The sequence below is a fragment of the Centropristis striata genome, chromosome 3 (assembly GCF_030273125.1).
Source record: "Centropristis striata isolate RG_2023a ecotype Rhode Island chromosome 3, C.striata_1.0, whole genome shotgun sequence".
NCBI classification, from domain to species: Eukaryota; Metazoa; Chordata; class Actinopteri; order Perciformes; family Serranidae; genus Centropristis; species Centropristis striata.
Window position 1 is genome coordinate 44,765,990 of NC_081519.1, and position 17,548 is coordinate 44,783,537.

General features: G+C 36.6%; 1 protein-coding gene across 1 annotated transcript in view; it reads right to left on the reverse strand.

Moving 5' to 3' along the window:
• cenpp (centromere protein P) overlaps positions 1 to 17,548 on the reverse strand; it is a 161,318-nt gene that overhangs the window by 132,693 nt on the left and 11,077 nt on the right. Inside the window, exons 5-6 of the mRNA XM_059329897.1 lie at positions 12,470 to 12,555; positions 2,875 to 2,971 (exon numbers count right to left, since the gene is read on the reverse strand). Of these exons, the coding sequence (XP_059185880.1) occupies positions 2,875 to 2,971; positions 12,470 to 12,555 (183 nt within the window). The remainder of the gene's footprint in view (positions 1 to 2,874; positions 2,972 to 12,469; positions 12,556 to 17,548) is intronic.

Below are 17,548 nucleotides of genomic sequence, written 5' to 3' on the forward strand. Positions count from 1 at the left end.
TTTTAATGTTAAATAAGGAGGCAAATATTGACAGACATATTGTTACTGATTATCTTAGAGCCAACATTGGTAAGCTTCATTTTAAATGAGCAACTGATAGCATCACACAGCTAGCACAGAAAGAAAAGTACTGCGTTAGACCATGGCTGACTGTAGAGTCTGCACATGTTTGTGCATCTGTGTGCAGAGACAGTTAACACTCATTTGCCCACAATGGAGAAATGCCATCCAGTGATTGGCCACATGCTTGTAAACGCCTGTGGTTTGTATTGGGTACGCAGCCAACAATCATCTGCAGCGACTGTCTGCTTCATGTCACGGTCTACCAGCAACACAAAGGCTAACATTCCTGGACTGTACACTGCAGAAAGCCACCTCTCAAAAAGAAGGAAACAAGTACAAAAATTAGGTGTATTTTGCTTAAAAATATCAAATTATCTGCCAATGGAACAAGAAAATGTGTCTTGTCAAGACTTTCCAAAACCAGTAAAAATATCTAATCTCAATGAGCCACAAATACCTTAGAATTAGTGTATTATAACTAATAACAAGTGACTTTTTTGATTGTTGTTGATAAATGTTTCATGTTAAATGTTTAAATATAAAGTGTCAGTTTAATGTAGTTAATTACATACACACTACACAACAATACACACTTCTATTGGTTCATTGATCATAAAATTATTGATTCATCTGGCTGCTTGTTTTAAGGATGTGAAGAGGTAAAAATATGTCAAAGTTATGATTTCTTAGTGATGCTTGAAATAAGAAATTATGACTTTGAAATATCAGTTTTATAGTTGTAAGTGTTGGTGAAACAGCTTTGTAACTGTTGATATTCTAGTTTCCAGCATGTATTTACTCAGTATAGGTGATAAAATCTCAGTGACAAGCTGTAATATTATTATTATTTAGATAATTAAGGACCAAAACACTTCAAACAGGTAAAACAGTCGAACATAAAAGATGCTGACTAAGAAGAACTATCTCATCAGACAAACATAAGCACATATCCCCTTGATCTGATATATTTAATCTGACTTAGATTTCAGTTTTTGCAATGTATGGGAATAGTTTGTGTTTTATATCTTCATTTGTTTATTCTTCTAAATACTGTGTATCATTAAAGCATGGAAATCAGCATACAAAGCACTCACACACACATTACAGCAGAATAGTTACAATGGGAATCCAATGTTTCCATAATAACACTGAAGAAAATGCAACGAAAGCAAAATAAGAGTTTAGAGCACACGGGCCAGTATGGAAAATGTGGGTTAATCCTCCTTCAGCACAGCCAACTTGGCTCAACGTTACATTCTCCGAGTAAACAGGAGAATGGGTTCCATATTGCCTCTGCAGCCTGATTTACCGTTTGACATTTTACTGCTACCTCTTCAGTGAAGCCCCTCCCTCAGATTCACCATGCCAACACTCATTCACACCTACTGCATTCACCTTCATTTTCCTATTAGTTCATCTGCCTCAATCCCAGCACTTTACTAACAATATGGACTGTTCTGGAGAAGTCATTTCCTCTAGCCAGAGCCTTCAGGACTACAAAAAGAACCTCTGACCTCTTCAAGGCTTCTCCAGTGATAGATGAGGGTTAAAGCCAGCTGGTCTGACGCAGAGGTTAACCCTTTGATGCTCAACATGGTCTAAAGTGACCCGACAGAGTTTTTATCTTCTATATCTTTGCAATAAATTATTTTCATCATTCAGTATTCCAGGTTTTCCTCAATTAGTTTGTTTTTGATCATCATACATCCTAATTTTATGTTTTCCTTTATTCATTTCTTAATAAAATCCCTTTTTGTGTCACTACTCTTCCAATGCACAACATGGGTCAAAGATGACCCATATCCATTTTTAGCTAAGTAGCTTGCTAAGCTAAGCTTAATTAACTTCTTGGCTAAGTATTTAGCTAAGTATCTTGCTAAGCTAACTACTTAATTAACTTCTTGGCTAAGTATTTAGCTAAGTATCTTGCTAAGCTAACTACTTAATTAACTTCTTGGCTAAGTATTTAGCTAAGTAGCTTGCTAAGCAAACTACTTAACTAACTTCTTGGCTAAGTACTTAGCTAAGTAGCTTGCTAAGCTAACTACTTAACTAACTTCTTGGCTAAGTATTTAGCTAAGTAGCTTGTTTAGCTTACTACTAAGCTAACTTTTGGCAAAGGTGTTAGCTTAGCAAGCTACTTAGCCAAGTAGTTAGCTATGCAATAATACATAAACTTTTTTTCTTCATAAAGTATGAGAAGCAAAATGAAAATAATGATCTGTTGTTATCAAAAACAAGATATTTAAAGAATACTTGGAATATTCACAGAAAATAAGTTGATATCAAAAGATAGAGCACAAAAACACACAGCAGAATTAAATAACATGGGGAATGAATGCGGGTCATTTTTGACCATGTTGAGCACTAGAAGGGGGTCAATATGTTGTGCATCAAAGGGTTAAAGATTAAATCCAACCTAATGTTCCCATTTTACGTTTGTCTGCCCTCAATCTGACTAATGGACCATCTGGTCTCCTCACTGAAAGAAATCAGGATTAACTCTTCTTGTCCCCCACAGATGATGATGCAGAGATGTCCTGAAGTTAAAATCATTCCTCATGTTTTTAGACTGGTTATGAAACAGTGAAAGACAAGCTGCTGCAAACACATTGAGCCAAAATAAGATCAACAAAAATGTAGAAGCAAAGAGCTACCATTTCCAAACCCTCCATTGTGAGAAGCAAATGGTTTGTCAAGTGTCAACAAGCCACAGATAACGGAGGGCTGGTGTGTGAAGGTGACTGTTTAAAGTCAGTTTCAGCAGGTTCAGGTGTGTCTTCATGAATAATAATAGAGGGCTTCACTGACCTGGAAGTGCTGGAAGGTTCTGCGCCGGTCGTCACATCTGTCTGAGAAAGTCCTGAGAGTCCTGAAGAGCAGCAGAAGATCCCTGGTCTCCTCCACTCTGGAATTACATTGCACACATCACTCTTTCTCAGTTAAATATTCCTTGCAAAATCACCTTTTTTAAAATACATGCACTGTAAAAGACAAAACATGTCTGTAGATTTTAGGGTGAAAAACTGCTAAACCATGACAGTAAAAGATGTAAAATGATAAATGAGTTAATTCAGTTTCACTAACAATGAAACACTGTAAATGTTTATATCAGCCAAAACAGGATTTTTTTTTTTACAGTTTTTTTTTAATACATTACTCCACTGTAAAATACACTAGCATCATGTTTGCAGCAAAAATATATCATTATATATATATACATACAAGACATCCCGGTAATTTTAGCATTTATTTTTTGTAAAAATACTTTTTCTCACTGTTAAATGTACTAAACACCATATCTCTAACAGAAACATACTGCAATATTTAATGAAAAAATATTGAATTTATGCATTTATACTTTAGTTTCTTTTGATGCAAAAACTTTTTCATTTTTTATGGTAAAATATGGAATAAAATGTCAATCTTAAACATGAAATCAATAGTGCTAATATCATTTTACCGTAATATTAGAAAAAGTTGCACCGTATTTATTACATTAAAGTCCTGGCAACCTCAGCTGCTGGTTTTTACCATAAAAACAACAGTTTTTTTACAGTGTAATTTGATAGCTGCAAGCAAGCTCATGCAACTCTACTACACATGTTTAGGACATGTCTAAAACTCTTCTGGCAGTCAATTTTCAATCCTCTCTCTAAAATATTACTGGAGCCGACAGATCCGTCTCCTCTCACGGCTTCATTTGGTGTCACTCCACAGGTGAATGTGAAGTTAAGTCCTAGTAAGTCCAGTGTGGTGGCCTTTTGTCCACTACTGGCCAGACGTCTGATCCTGTTCAGATGGAAAGACCCTCTTCCTCCTTCATATTCCCACTGGACAGAGACTATGCATCTGAAGCTAGAAAAAATAAGATACTGTCTCCAAGGGTCTGTTTTCTATGCAACCTGCAGCCTTTCTTGGCCTTTGTGGAACAAATGGAAGCAGAAAATGTAACCCTGTAATAAATGTGAACCCTTACTTGCTACAGAGCTAACTGTTAGCCTGTTAGCTATTTGCAGACTGGACGCTAAGTGGTTAACATCCCCTCCGGCTCTGCAGCTGGGAGAGACTGCTCCAGCCCCCGCGGCTCGTTAAGAAGAGCCTCCGGCCCCCGCGGCTCGTTAAGAAGAGCCTCCAGCCCCTGCGGCTCGTTAAGAAGAGCCTCCGCCCCTCGCGGCTTGTTAAGAAGAGCCACCGCCCCTCGCGGCTTGTTAAGAAGAGCCTCCGGCCCCCGCGGCTCGTTAAGAAGAGCCTCCGACCCCCCCGCGGCTCGTTAAGAAGAGCCTCCGCCCCCCGCGGCTCGTTAAGAAGAGGCTCTGGCCCCCGCGGCTCGTTAAGAAGAGCCTCTGCCCCCCGCGGCTCGTTAAGAAGAGCCTCCGGCCCCCGCGGCTCGTTAAGAAGAGTAAGAACGAGTCTTTTTGACTACATTTTGACTTTAAAGTCAGAATTCTATTATCTAAGAAAAATCAGTATTCAGAATTCTGACTTTATTCTCAGAATTTTGATTTTATTCTCAGAATTCTGACTTTAAAGTCAGAACTCAAATATTTTTTTCTTGTTTGGCCCTAATCCTTTTCCGCATTACTGCTATCATTATTGTTGTTGTTTTATTATATGTGCCTTCTTGTTCTATGTTGTTCATCGTTTGTAAATTAACAAAATGTGCAATAAACATGTTTTTTTTTTTTTTTTTTTTAAAAGGGTGCTAACTTATATACAGTAGGCTGTATATCACAATGGCAAAAAACAACAACTGTGTTTTGGTCTGGCTGGGTTGGTCGGTCTGAGGGAGCCTGGGACATTCTGTTACAGCTTCCCAGAGTTTTCCGTGGGGGCCCGGGGCTAGACGGCAGCCGGGTGAAGTTTCCAGACGACTGTTATTCCACACAGAGGTGATGGAAACATGGCAGCACGCTCCCATATAATGGAGCACTACCAAGAAGACAAACAGGGAGAGGCTGATCCCTGCTCTGATATTGTTCTTTGGAACTGATTTGGTGGATTCAGATTTGATTATGTCTTCAATGTAAAACCAATTAAAACACAGTGGTTGAAAAAAAAACCCTATAATGTAGTGATTCTCATGAGATGTGTGGACTTGAAGAGTCTGGGGGACTTGAGTTTATTATCCTAAAGAAGCAGTAAAGTATGTTTGCAGCAAACAGTGGAAAAGTAGGCGAACACTTTCATAAAGCCACATGCTGCAGCTACTTTACCTTCAGTTGATGTGACTAAACTAATTTAGTGTTTGCAACATTTAAAATTCTTTATTGAGCATGATAGTCTTTTGAAAGTTAAAAAAAAAATCACATTTTATGTTGGACTAAAAAAAAAAAAGACACAAAATAATCAGAAAAAGACACAAAATGACAAAAAAAGACTCAAAATGACCAAAAAGAACACAAAATGACCCAAAAAACTCAAAATGACCAAAAAGAACACAAAATGACCCAAAAAAAGACACAAAATGACCAAAAAAAGACAAAATGACCAAAAAAGACACAACATGACCAAAAAAAGACAGAAAATGACTAAAAAAAGACAACAAAAGACCCAAAAAAGACACAAAATGACCCAAAAAACCCCACAAAATGACTAAAAAAAGACACAAAAAGACCAAAATTTACAAAACATGTTTTAAGTGGTTTATACAGGCAGGATGAAAAGGATTCAGAAATGGACAAATAGCCCAAAGAGACTCCATGTGTTTAAACCAATGAGTGTCTTGGAAGCCCTGAAGCTAAAAGAGAGATTTAGTGACTGATTTCTCCCGACCTCAGCCCAGTTTGTCTTCCCAGTATCAGCCTGTCTTCCCAGTATCAGCCTGGCTTCCACCAGCAACACCAACAGCCTGAACCAGGGTTTCTTCAGCTGCAGGCTGCAGGTCACAACGGTTCATGGCTCCGTCTGTTTGGATCCCACATGACAACAGAGCCACTGTGTTTTAATGGCAGAGGTTCATAAGGGAGTTTGACATAATCCAGTCCGCCTCGAGTCTGTCCAGCATCCCACAATGCACTGCACCAACAGTTTCCACAGCGGAGTCACTTGCTGATTGCTGAGTTACTAGAGTTATTAACTCTCTGTAGTTTAGTTCTATTTCCTCCATGTCTGACTCCTTCCATCCTGCCTGTATTCACCACTAAAACATGTTTAAATACCATGTTGGGAGATTTTTCACCTATATGACCTGATAATAATAATTGATTTTTTATTCTGACTTACTGGATCAACATTTAGAACCAAAAAGAAACAAAGAAAAACCAACATAAATGTGATCTTGTGATCGTGTGTGATCCTGTCTTTTTGTGTCTTTTTTTTAGTCATTTTGTGTCTTTTTGTGTCATTTTGTGTCTTTTGTTGTGTCTTTTTTGTGGTGAGTTTTTGATCATTTTGTGTGTTTTTGTGGGGGGGGGGGGGTTGGTCATTTTGCATATAATTTTGGTCCTTTAGTCCGACATAAAATGTGATTTTGAATCTTTTTTTTACTTTTAAAACACAATCATGCTCAATAAAGAATTTTAAATGTTGCAAATGTGATCCTGTCATCCAGCTCTGGTTTTTATCCTAGTGGGACTCTATTTTATTTGTGCCTTTAGCATTACAATTTTGGTCATTTTGTGTCTTTTTTAAGTTATCTTGTGTCTTTTTTGGTCATTTTGTGTCTTCTTCTGTGTTTTTTTTTGTCATTTTGTGTCTTTTTTGGTCATTTTGTGTATTTTTTTGGTCATTTTCTGTCTTTTTTTGGCCATTTTGTGTTTTTTTTGGGTCATTTTTGTGTCTTTTTTTGGTCATTTTGTGTCTTTTTGTGACTTTTTTGGGTCATTTTGTGTGTTTTTGGTCGTTTTGTGTCTTTTTTAGTCCTTTAGTCCAACATAAAATGTGATTTTGAATCTTTTTTTTTTAACTTTCAAAACACTATCATGCTCAATAAAGAATTGTAAATGTGTCAAATGTGACCAAAGGTGTCAAATCTACCATATAAGAGGGTTCCATCCAGTTCTATCATTTGATACTAAATCTATTTGAGCTTGTCTCCAGTTTTACTTGGTATATCATCATCAAACTGAAACTGGCCTCATGGAGTTTACAGCCAGAACTTTAGAGGTAAATGTACAGTAGGGCTCCACGCTGCTTTGTTTTATACTCTGATGGAGGCAACAAGTCTGGATTATTTGGAGCTTTTGGAGACTTTAGAGGGTTAAAGTGTAAGTTTATCTCCAACCTGATCTGGCTCTGACAGCACTGCTGCTTTTACTGCACAGCCTTTGTAGCAACAGTGTTACTTTTAAATCTTAACAAAGTTAAGAAACCACTTCAGGGAGACAAGAGGACAGATGTGGAAACATGTGTCTGCTGAAAAAACAAATCCAATAAAACTCAGAGTGTCAGTGTTTATCTTTAACAGCTCAACCAGCTTGATTTAACAGAGATTTTTAGTCTGATTCAGACTGTAAAACTACGACTCCCTCTCTCTCTCTGACTCTCAGCAGTGTGTCAGAATCATTATCTCCAGTATTTTTCCATCTGTTGTTTGCCAGATTCTGCAGACTGGACCATACAATCCAGATGTGCTTTGGCCTCAGATGTGGAGCAAATCAGACTTTTCTGCTCTGTGGTGCTGATCCACATACAGAACAGGCACTTTCTGGCAGACTTTGTGGTTATCAGGACAGAAAATACACCTGAACAGCTTCAACACACGGAGAGCTTCACCTGGATCTAACAGCAGTCAAGAGCAAAGAGAGCAGGTGCTCATGGTGCTCAGGTAAATACTGTCAGACTGGAGTTCACCACAGATTCAAGGCTAACTGCTTCGCTACATGCAGAAACAATTAAAATATACATGCTGTGCATTCTCAGCTGACAAGATCAATTAAAGCTGCCAGCAGCGAATAACTGGCCCCAGCAGAGTGACCTGATGATTATTTTCTTACAAAGATAAAAAAAAACTTTAGATTTAGAACAACAAACAGACCAAAAAAGATGTAAAATTACCAAAAAAGACACAAATTGACCAAAAAATAGACACAAAACTACCAAAAAAGACTAATAATGACCAAAATGACATAAATTGACCAAAAAATAGACACAAAACTACCAAAAAAAGACTAATAATGACCAAAACGACATAAATTGACCAAAAAATAGACACAAAACTACCAAAAAAGAGTAATAATGACCAAAACGACATAAATTGACCAAACAATAGACACAAAACTACCAAAAAAGACTAATAATGAGCAAAACGACATAAATTGACCAAACAATAGACACAAAACTACCAAAAAAGACTAATAATGACCAAAACGACATAAATTGACCAAAAATAGACACAAAACTACCAAAAAAAGACTAATTATGAGCAAAACGACATAAATTGACCAAACAATAGACACAAAACTACCAAAAAAGACTAATAATGACCAAAACGACATAAATTGACCAAACAATAGACACAAAACTACCAAAAAATGACTAATAATGACCAAAACGACATAAATTGACCAAAAATAGACCCAAAACTACCAAAAAAAGGCTAATAATGACCAAAACGTCATAAATTGACCAAAAATAGACACAAAACTACCAAAAAAAGACTAATAATGACCAAAACGACATAAATTGACCAAAAATAGACACAAAACTACCAAAAAAGACTAATAATGACCAAAACGACATAAATTGACCAAAAATAGACACAAAACTACCAAAAAAGACTAATAATGACCAAAAACGACATAAATTGACCAAACAATAGACACAAAACTACCAAAAAAGACTAATAATGACCAAAACGACATAAATTGACCAAAAAATAGACACAAAACTACCAAAAAAGACTAATAATGACCAAAACAACATAAATTGACAAAACAATAGACACAAAACTACCAAAAAAAGACTAATAATGACCAAAACGACATAAATTGACCAAAAAATAGACACAAAACTACCAAAAAAAGACGTAACGAGAAGCCCATCAATGTTAAGAAACGGCTCGTTGTTTGGCTTATTTCTCTGTTTATTACACACTGATAAAAAAGGTCTAAAAACCAGATTAAACACTAAATCTGATGGAAATGATCTTGCTGCATGGACAGATAATTTCACAAAATGTAACAAAATTCTTATTAATGTAATTAAGTTTCACAGTCATTGGGACTGTGTTGGTGCGGTTGGAGTGAGAGTGACAGATTATTATAGAAACGTCTCCAGCTGGAAGAGAAGACGCGGCCTGTTTTGCCTAAAACACTGTGAATTTAGATTTCAAGCGTATTATATCAGAGTGAACATTACTCCACGCTGGAAGAGAAAAAAGTCAAAAGTGAAGGAGTGTGCCAGACATTAGGGAGTAAAGTGAGAGCAGATATTTGACACAGCAGGGAAGAACAGGTGTAACTAATACTAAAGGTGGCTGAGGTCCATTTACAGGTAGGTCTGCCAGTAAAGCCAGCACACCTAAATGGAATGCAGCCGTCCTGATGTAATGAGTTACACCTGTGTTTGACGTGAAGTGAAAGTGTGTGCCGTGAGAAAGGCTTATTGTGTGTGTAGAGAGCAGCAAGTGGATGTGGGAGTGAGGAAGTTCAGCTGGACGACAGCCGTTTGACATCTTCTTCTACTTTAATAAACACTCCAGTTAAACTAAACAGACAGCTTCATCCTGACAGCAATAATATCCAATATTAAATATGTGGAATAGCTGGACGCAGCAGAGCAGACAGAGTAAATAAATGACAAACTCAATGACCACAGGGGTTCAATCCAAACACACCAATCAGGGTTTATAGTCAAATACAATCTGATGCCTGATTCACATGTAACAGACTTCACTTTAACGGACTAAATACACCACATGGCCACAAGTATGTGGACACCTGGACATTTCAACTCTTTGAGTTAGCTGAACTTTTTATTCTGGCATTAATCTGCTGCTGTAAAAGCCTCCGTTCTTACGGCTGCAGGGACTTGCTACTATTAAACCACAAGAGGATCAGTGAGGTCTAACAGTCAGTGTGTTTACATGCACAGTTTAATCGAGCTATGATGAAAAAATCCTCTAATAGGACTTCTGTCCTTGTTCCAGGTTACATGCAAGTGAGAAACGGAAAGGAACGTGTCCTCCTCACCACTGGGGGGAGATATGCGTCGTTTCAGAGGGTTAATATGGCGCCTTTCTGTTGGCCTCAGTTTGACACTTTGTGCTGTCACTACTGACCGGCTGATGTGACCGGCTAATGTGTGACTGGCTAATGTGTGACTGGCTAATGTGTGACTGGCTAATGTGACCGGCTAATAAGCAACATGCTAATGTGACTGGCTAATGTGACCCACTAATGCGACTGGCTAATGTGACCGACTAATGTGTGACCGGCTAATGTGACCGGCTAATGTGACCAGCTAATGTGACCGGCTAATGAGCAACATGCTAATGCGACCGGCTAATGGGACCAGCTAATGTGTGACTGGCTAATGTGACCGGCTAATGTGACCGGCTAATGTGACCAGCTAATGTGACCAGCTAATGAGCAACATGCTAATGTGACCGGCTAATGCGACCGGCTAATGTGTGACTGGCTAGTGCGACTGGCTAATGGGACCGGCTAATGTGTGATCGGCTAATGCGACCGGCTAATGTGTGACTGGCTAATAAGCAACATGCTAATGTGACTGGCTAATGTGACCAGCTAATGTGACCTGCTAATGCGACCGGCTAATGTGACCGACTAATGTGTGACCGGCTAATGTGACCAGCTAATGTGACCGGCTAATGAGCAACATGCTAATGTGACCAGCTAATGTGACCGGCTAATGTGACCAGCTAATGTGACCGGCTAATGAGCAACATGCTAATGTGACCGGCTAATGTGACCAGCTAATTTGTGACTGGCTAATGCGACCGGCCACACACAAAGTGTTGACAGACTTTTGTCTAAAATAGTATTATATTGTATGTTGTCTCTTAGACAGGAGTGTCCTCATACTTTTGACCACATAGCATAGCTTCCATGATACATTACAAAAGGTGGCATCACTGTAGACCAGGGGTCTCAAACTCAAATTACCTGGGGGCCGCTGGAGGCAGTATCAAAATGACCAAAAAAAGACACACAAAATTACCAAAAAAAGACACAAAATGACCAAGAAAGACAAAATTACAAAAAAAAATACAAAAAATTACAAAAAAAAGTAATCTTCCACACTCAACACAGTAACGAGACATTCATATAAAACTCACATTAAACTTTCATATCAAGGTGGGGGCCACAAAATATCGTCACGGGGGCCACAATTGGCCCGCGGGCCGCCAGTTTGAGACCCATCGTGTAGACCCAATGTGAGAATAGCTTAGTTTTTACTGGGGGTTAAAAGTTGGAGTTTATTAAACTGCACTCAAAAAAAGAATTAAGCCCAAAATGTGGACTTTATGTAATTTAATTACATGTAAATTTTCCATGTAATTTTGTTACATAAGTTGAATGTAAAAGGTCAAATTAAATGCAATGTTTTTCTTTCATTTAAAAGTAATATAGATACATTAAATAACGTTAATGCAAATTTCTACATAAACCGAATGTGTAAATTTACTTAAAGTTCATGTATACTTTTACATAAACCTTATGAGTTTATTCAAGCATCTCATACGCAAGCAGTTATAAAAAAAATCTTTATTAACATTAAGCACCAAATTGGGGCAACAGATTACTGTTTAGGGAACACATATTCAACATTAATTAGTTGCTTATTAGCATGCAAATCAGTAACATATTGGCTCTTAATGAGTCATTATTCAGTAGTTATTAATGCCTTATTCTGCATGGCCTTATTATACAACCAGTAAGACATTAACTAAGAGTTTTCCCTCAATAACCTCAGAATTATTCATTATTAGTAGTAAGTAAGGAAGTCGTTGTATATAAGTTATGATCTTAATATGCTTTACTTTGTATGGGCTTTATGTCTCTTTAACTTTATATGTAATATTGAATGAACTCATAAGGTTTATGTAAAAGTATACATAAACTTTAAGTAAATTTACACATTAAGTTTATGTAGAAATTTGCATTAAAGTTATTTAATTTATCTATATTACTTTTAAATGAAAGAAAAACATTGCATTTAATTTGACCTTTTACATTCAACGTATGTGACAAAATTACATGGAAAATGTACATGTAATTAAATTACATAAAGTCCACGTTTTTGGCTTAATTCTTTTTTTGAGCGTGGCTCTGATGCATCGTGAACTAGAAGTGCAGACCTCAGCTGTCTAGTGTTTACTAAAATAAGGAATTATTTGTGTATATAATCCGTGATTCGAGTCCACCTCAAAATGTATTAAATGGGCAAAGACTTTTTCTTCCAGATTGTGTTAACATGAATCTTCTGTATTAGCACCTACCCAGAAAGGAAACTGTTCAAGTCCAGGTCGCTGGTGTCCATCACCACGTTCAGATCACTGATGGTCCTCTGAGCTTCTTCACCCTCCTGCAGGACAAACACACCATCAATTACAGTTCATAAAAACACTGAGTCAGTTACAATGATCACAACAATCAATCAATGATCAAAGGAAGCCTGTTTCTCTTCTGGAAACCACTCTGTTTTCAGAGTTCATTTCTATGAGATAGAACAAACCGCACCCTGGATAAAATCACGTGAAGTGTATAATGCTCATGTTGTTGAGGGTTTTTCATTGTTTTTTCCTCCTTTTCCTCCCCTCACATTGTGCTGGATTTATTTTCTTTCATCTGTCTCCCTGTCCTGTCCATCTGTCATATTATATATGTGTTTAAAGTGTACGTTTGGACGGGTTGATGGCTAATTTCATTGTCTTAGTACTTGTTACTAAGACAATAAAAGGAAAAATCTGATCTGAATGAGTATCAGAGTCAGAGTGAACAGAAATGATGAAACAAACAAGATTCAACAACATGCGTTAGTGATCTTTAGTGGGAGAGCTGGGCCGTTTCCTGTCTTAATGCTAAGCTATGCTAACCAGCTCTGAGACTGATATCCGTTCGAGCGTCTAATTCTCAGGAAATACATGAAAAAGATGCACTTTATTGGACCTGGAGGGACCAGATCAGGATTTATTTTGTAGAATATGTGCAAAAAATGCCATAAAATCACTATAGAGAGACAAAAAAACCACCAAAAAATACATGAATAGAAGAAAAAACTCCACAAAACTACCAAAAATATACAAAATGTCTATTCAGGGACATAAAACAACTAGAAAGAGATAGGGATTATTTAAAAAAGATGCTGAAAACTATCAAAAAAAACATAAAAAGACGACAAAGGGACAGTTTTTAACTTGTCTTTATAACATGTTTTTAAAAGTGCTCATAAATAAAGATTATTATTATTGTACATATCCCTATTTGCTTTAAATTATGTCTTTAGTTCCATATTTCTGTTTTATTGCCTGTGTTCATATCTTTATTTACTTCAGACTTGTTACATTTTGTGTGTTTTGGGGATCAATATAGTATTTTTCTGATTCTGCAGAAGAGATGCACTTTTCTCCAAAATGTTGTATTATTCCTTTAAACATCTGGAGCCATAAATCATGTGTGAAACATCTGTACAACACTAACGAAACATGTTTAAAGTTATTGAAAGTTGTACTAACTCATATTATGTTGCAATGCAAAAAGCAAGTGTTGATCAAACTATAATGAAGAAAGGGGAGGGTGTGTGTGTGTGTGTGTGTGTGTGTGTGTGTGTGTGTGTGTGTGTGTGTGTGTGTTTACAAAACGACTGTTTCCAAATTACACAGCCAAATGATTAATGTCTTTATGAAAACAAGGAGACGTGAGCAGAGAAAGTATAATCTGACTCTTGATGATCCAGGAGAGACTCAGTGGAACCAGCTGTTCTGTCCCAATGAGAACCAGAAGACTGTTGGACCTAAAGCAGGGGGCCCAAACTGGCGGCCCGTGGGCCAATTGCGGCCCTCGTGATGATATTTTGTGGCCCCCACCTTGATATGAAAGTTTAATGTGAGTTTTATATGAATGCCACTTTACCGTGTTGTGTGTGGAAGGTCCCTTTAATTACTGTTTTTGGTCATTTTGTGTCTTTTTTTTAATAATTGTGTCTTTTTTTTTTAGTAATTTTGTGTCTTTTTGGTAATTTGTGTCTTTTCAAAATGATTGTGTCTTTTTTTGGTCATTTTGTGTCTTTGTGTCATTTTGTGTCTTTTTTTTTTTTTAGTAATTTTGTCTTTTTTTGGTCATTTTGTGTCTTTTTGGTAATTTGTGCCTTTTTTAGTAATTTTGTGTCTTTTTCTGTCATTTTGTGTCTTTTTTTTTTTTAGTAATTTTGTCTTTTTTTTGTCTTTTTGTGTCATTTTGTCTTTTTTTTAGTAATTTTGTCTTTTTCGGTCATTTTGTGTCTTTTTTTAAATAATTCTGTGTCTTTTTTGTCATTTTGTGTCTTTTTTTAAATAATTCTGTGTCTTTTTTGTCATTTTGTGTCTTTTTTTGTCATTTTGTGTCTTTGTGTCATTTTGTCTTTTTTTTGTCATTTTGTGTCTTTTTGTGTCTTTTTTTTTTAGTAATTTTGTCTTTTTTTTGTCTTTTTGTGTCATTTTGTGTCTTTTTTTGTAATTTTGTGTCTTTTTTTGGTCATTTTGTGTCTTTTTTAAAATAATTTTGTGTCTTTTTTGGTCATTCGATACTGCCTCCAGCGGCCTCCAGGTAGTTTGAGTTTGAGACCCCTGACTTACATGAAGCAGGTTTACACATCACAATAATTCAGACTATCCAAAATAAATGTAGAGTTGATCTTGACTTTACAGTCATCAGCTGATGTTAAGGGTCCACCATCATTTTTATTCCAACGCATCGGTCCAAAATGTGCTTCGAACAGGTTTGAAGACCAAAATGTGTTAAAGGTTTGAAAAACTGTCAACAGAGTTGGCATCAAAATCTCTCAACAGATTAAAAAAGGTAGAATATGATCAGTTCCTGGTTAAATAATAATCTTGCCAGTTGTTGTTGACAGCATTTCATTTCCAGATCATGTGTGGCTGCCTGTGTTTGTATTTCATATTTCAGTGTTTGTATTATACTCAGGCTTCATATTACTGCCGTCTCTAGCTAACATACATTTTTTGCCATGCTGAATATCTTGTGCACAATAAGACAACGTTAACATTAAGAGAGAACGGGTCTAATGAGAAGTTCAGACACTTCTTCAATCTGAAGTTTCACTCAGTGGGAGTTACAATAAAACACAAATACATTTTTAAAGAGTTCTTGTAATTTGAAGAGAAGATGTTATTGTTGCGTGCATTGTAACTTAAACCTAAAACCAGCTGACATCGTTTCTTTCTCTGAGGCCGTTTGGTTGGATGACATTTAAGACCTGACAGTGATTCTTCTTTGTTCTTGTGTGTTTTACAGATATGACAGCTGCTAAAATCTCCAGTATTCACTGGAGGTCTGACCAGTAACCAACCAGTAACAACACACCACGGCCCTCTGTCGCCCTCTGCTGGCTGGACACAGTCTGCAACAATCTTGGATTTTTTTTGTCTTAAAATAGACTAAATAAACATAATCTGAAGGAATTTTATTTATTTTATTTTACCATAACATTGCACAAGTGAAAAATATAATAATTTTAACATAATTTATTTAATAAACATGTGGAAAAGATTCAGTAGCTTCAACAGGGAACAATACAGAACATTTAAAATCATTTTAAAAGGAACTTTTTAACCAGTTTCTTGTGTGAATGTTGCCCGTAGGAAACATTGTCCCATTGAACCAACGACCCATTGAAATGAATGTCTTCAACCGTCTAAGTGGATGAAACTATCAAAAATGAAGGTTTCCTCACCTAACAGACCCCAAAAAACATGTAAAATTGCCAAAAAAGATGCTAAATTACCCAAAAAAGTCACAAGATGACCCCAAAACACATGTTAAATTGCCAGAAAAAGACAAAAGACACTAAATTACCCAAAAGAGACCCAAAAAGTCACAAAATGACCCCAAAAACATGTAAAATTGCCCAAAAAAAGACAAAAGACACTAACCTACCAAAAAAAAGACCCAAAAAGTCACAAAATGACCCCAAAAACATGTAAAATTGCCAAAAAAAAGACAAAAGACACTAAATTACCCAAAAGAGACCAAGATTCACAAAATGACCCCAAAAACATGTAAAATTGCCAAAAAAAAGACAAAAGACACTAAATTACCCAAAAGAGACCAAAAAAGTCACAAAATGACCCCAAAAACATGTAAAATTGCCAAAAAAAAGACAAAAGACACTAAATTACCCAAAAGAGACCAAAAAAGTCACAAAATGACCCCAAAAACATGTAAAATTGCCCAAAAAAAGACAAAAGACACTAACTTACCAAAAAAAGACCAAAAAAGTCACAAAATGATCCCAAAAACATGTAAAATTACAAAAAAAAGATGCTAAATTACCCCAAAAAAGACCATAAAAGTCACAAAATGACCCCAAAAACATGTAAAATTGCCAAAAAAAAGACAAAAGACACTAAATTACCCAAAAGAGACCAAAAAAGTCACAAAATGACCCCAAAAACATGTAAAATTGCCCAAAAAAAGACAAAAGACACTAACTTACCAAAAAAAAGACCAAAAAAGTCACAAAATGATCCCAAAAACATGTAAAATTACAAAAAAAAAGATGCTAAATTACCCCAAAAAAGACCATAAAAGTCACAAAATGACCCTAAAAAGCTGAACTTTTTTAACTGGTTTCTTGTGTGAATGTTGCCTGTAGGAAACAATGAACCACAGAACCAACGACCCATTGAAATTAATGTCTTCAACAGTGGTTGAAACTATGAGAAATGAAGCTTTACCACCTGTCGGTAGGAATACATTTTTTCCACATGGAAAAGGGCCACAAAATGACGTTTTGAGTGATTTTTTGTGGCGCAAAAAGGTAAAGCTGTTTCCTTTCCTGGAGGTCATGTGACTAATTAAAGCATTGCTATTGGTTCCCTAGACTCTTCCCTCTTTTTTAAAGTATCACATCACTCAAAAACATGACCTAACAGGCCAAAAATGGGGCAACACCGACCCACAGAGGGTTAAGGACACTGTGTTACCTGAAGAGTTTATGAAATTCATTTTCATGCAACGCGACAGATTTCTAGACCGACAACTCCAGCACAATATCTGCTGATTAAAATGTTTTTGTGTTAATTAAATGAAACAGCACGAAGGAGCTTGTCCTGACCCAAAACTTTGACAATAAATTATGGTTAAAAGGAGAATGCTTTGTCTTTTCAGTGACACAAGTTTAAATCCAACACGTCTCTGATTTTCTGCAGAGCTCTTGCATCTTTAATTATCCTTTTTTTGTTGTTGCGGAGAACAGTTCTCGGCAACCGTTCTCGGGTCGAACCCCCCCACTCACCTCCCCCCGGCCAAAGTTTTTCCCTGAGTGTCTCTTTATTATAACATCTGAACAAAGCAAAGAC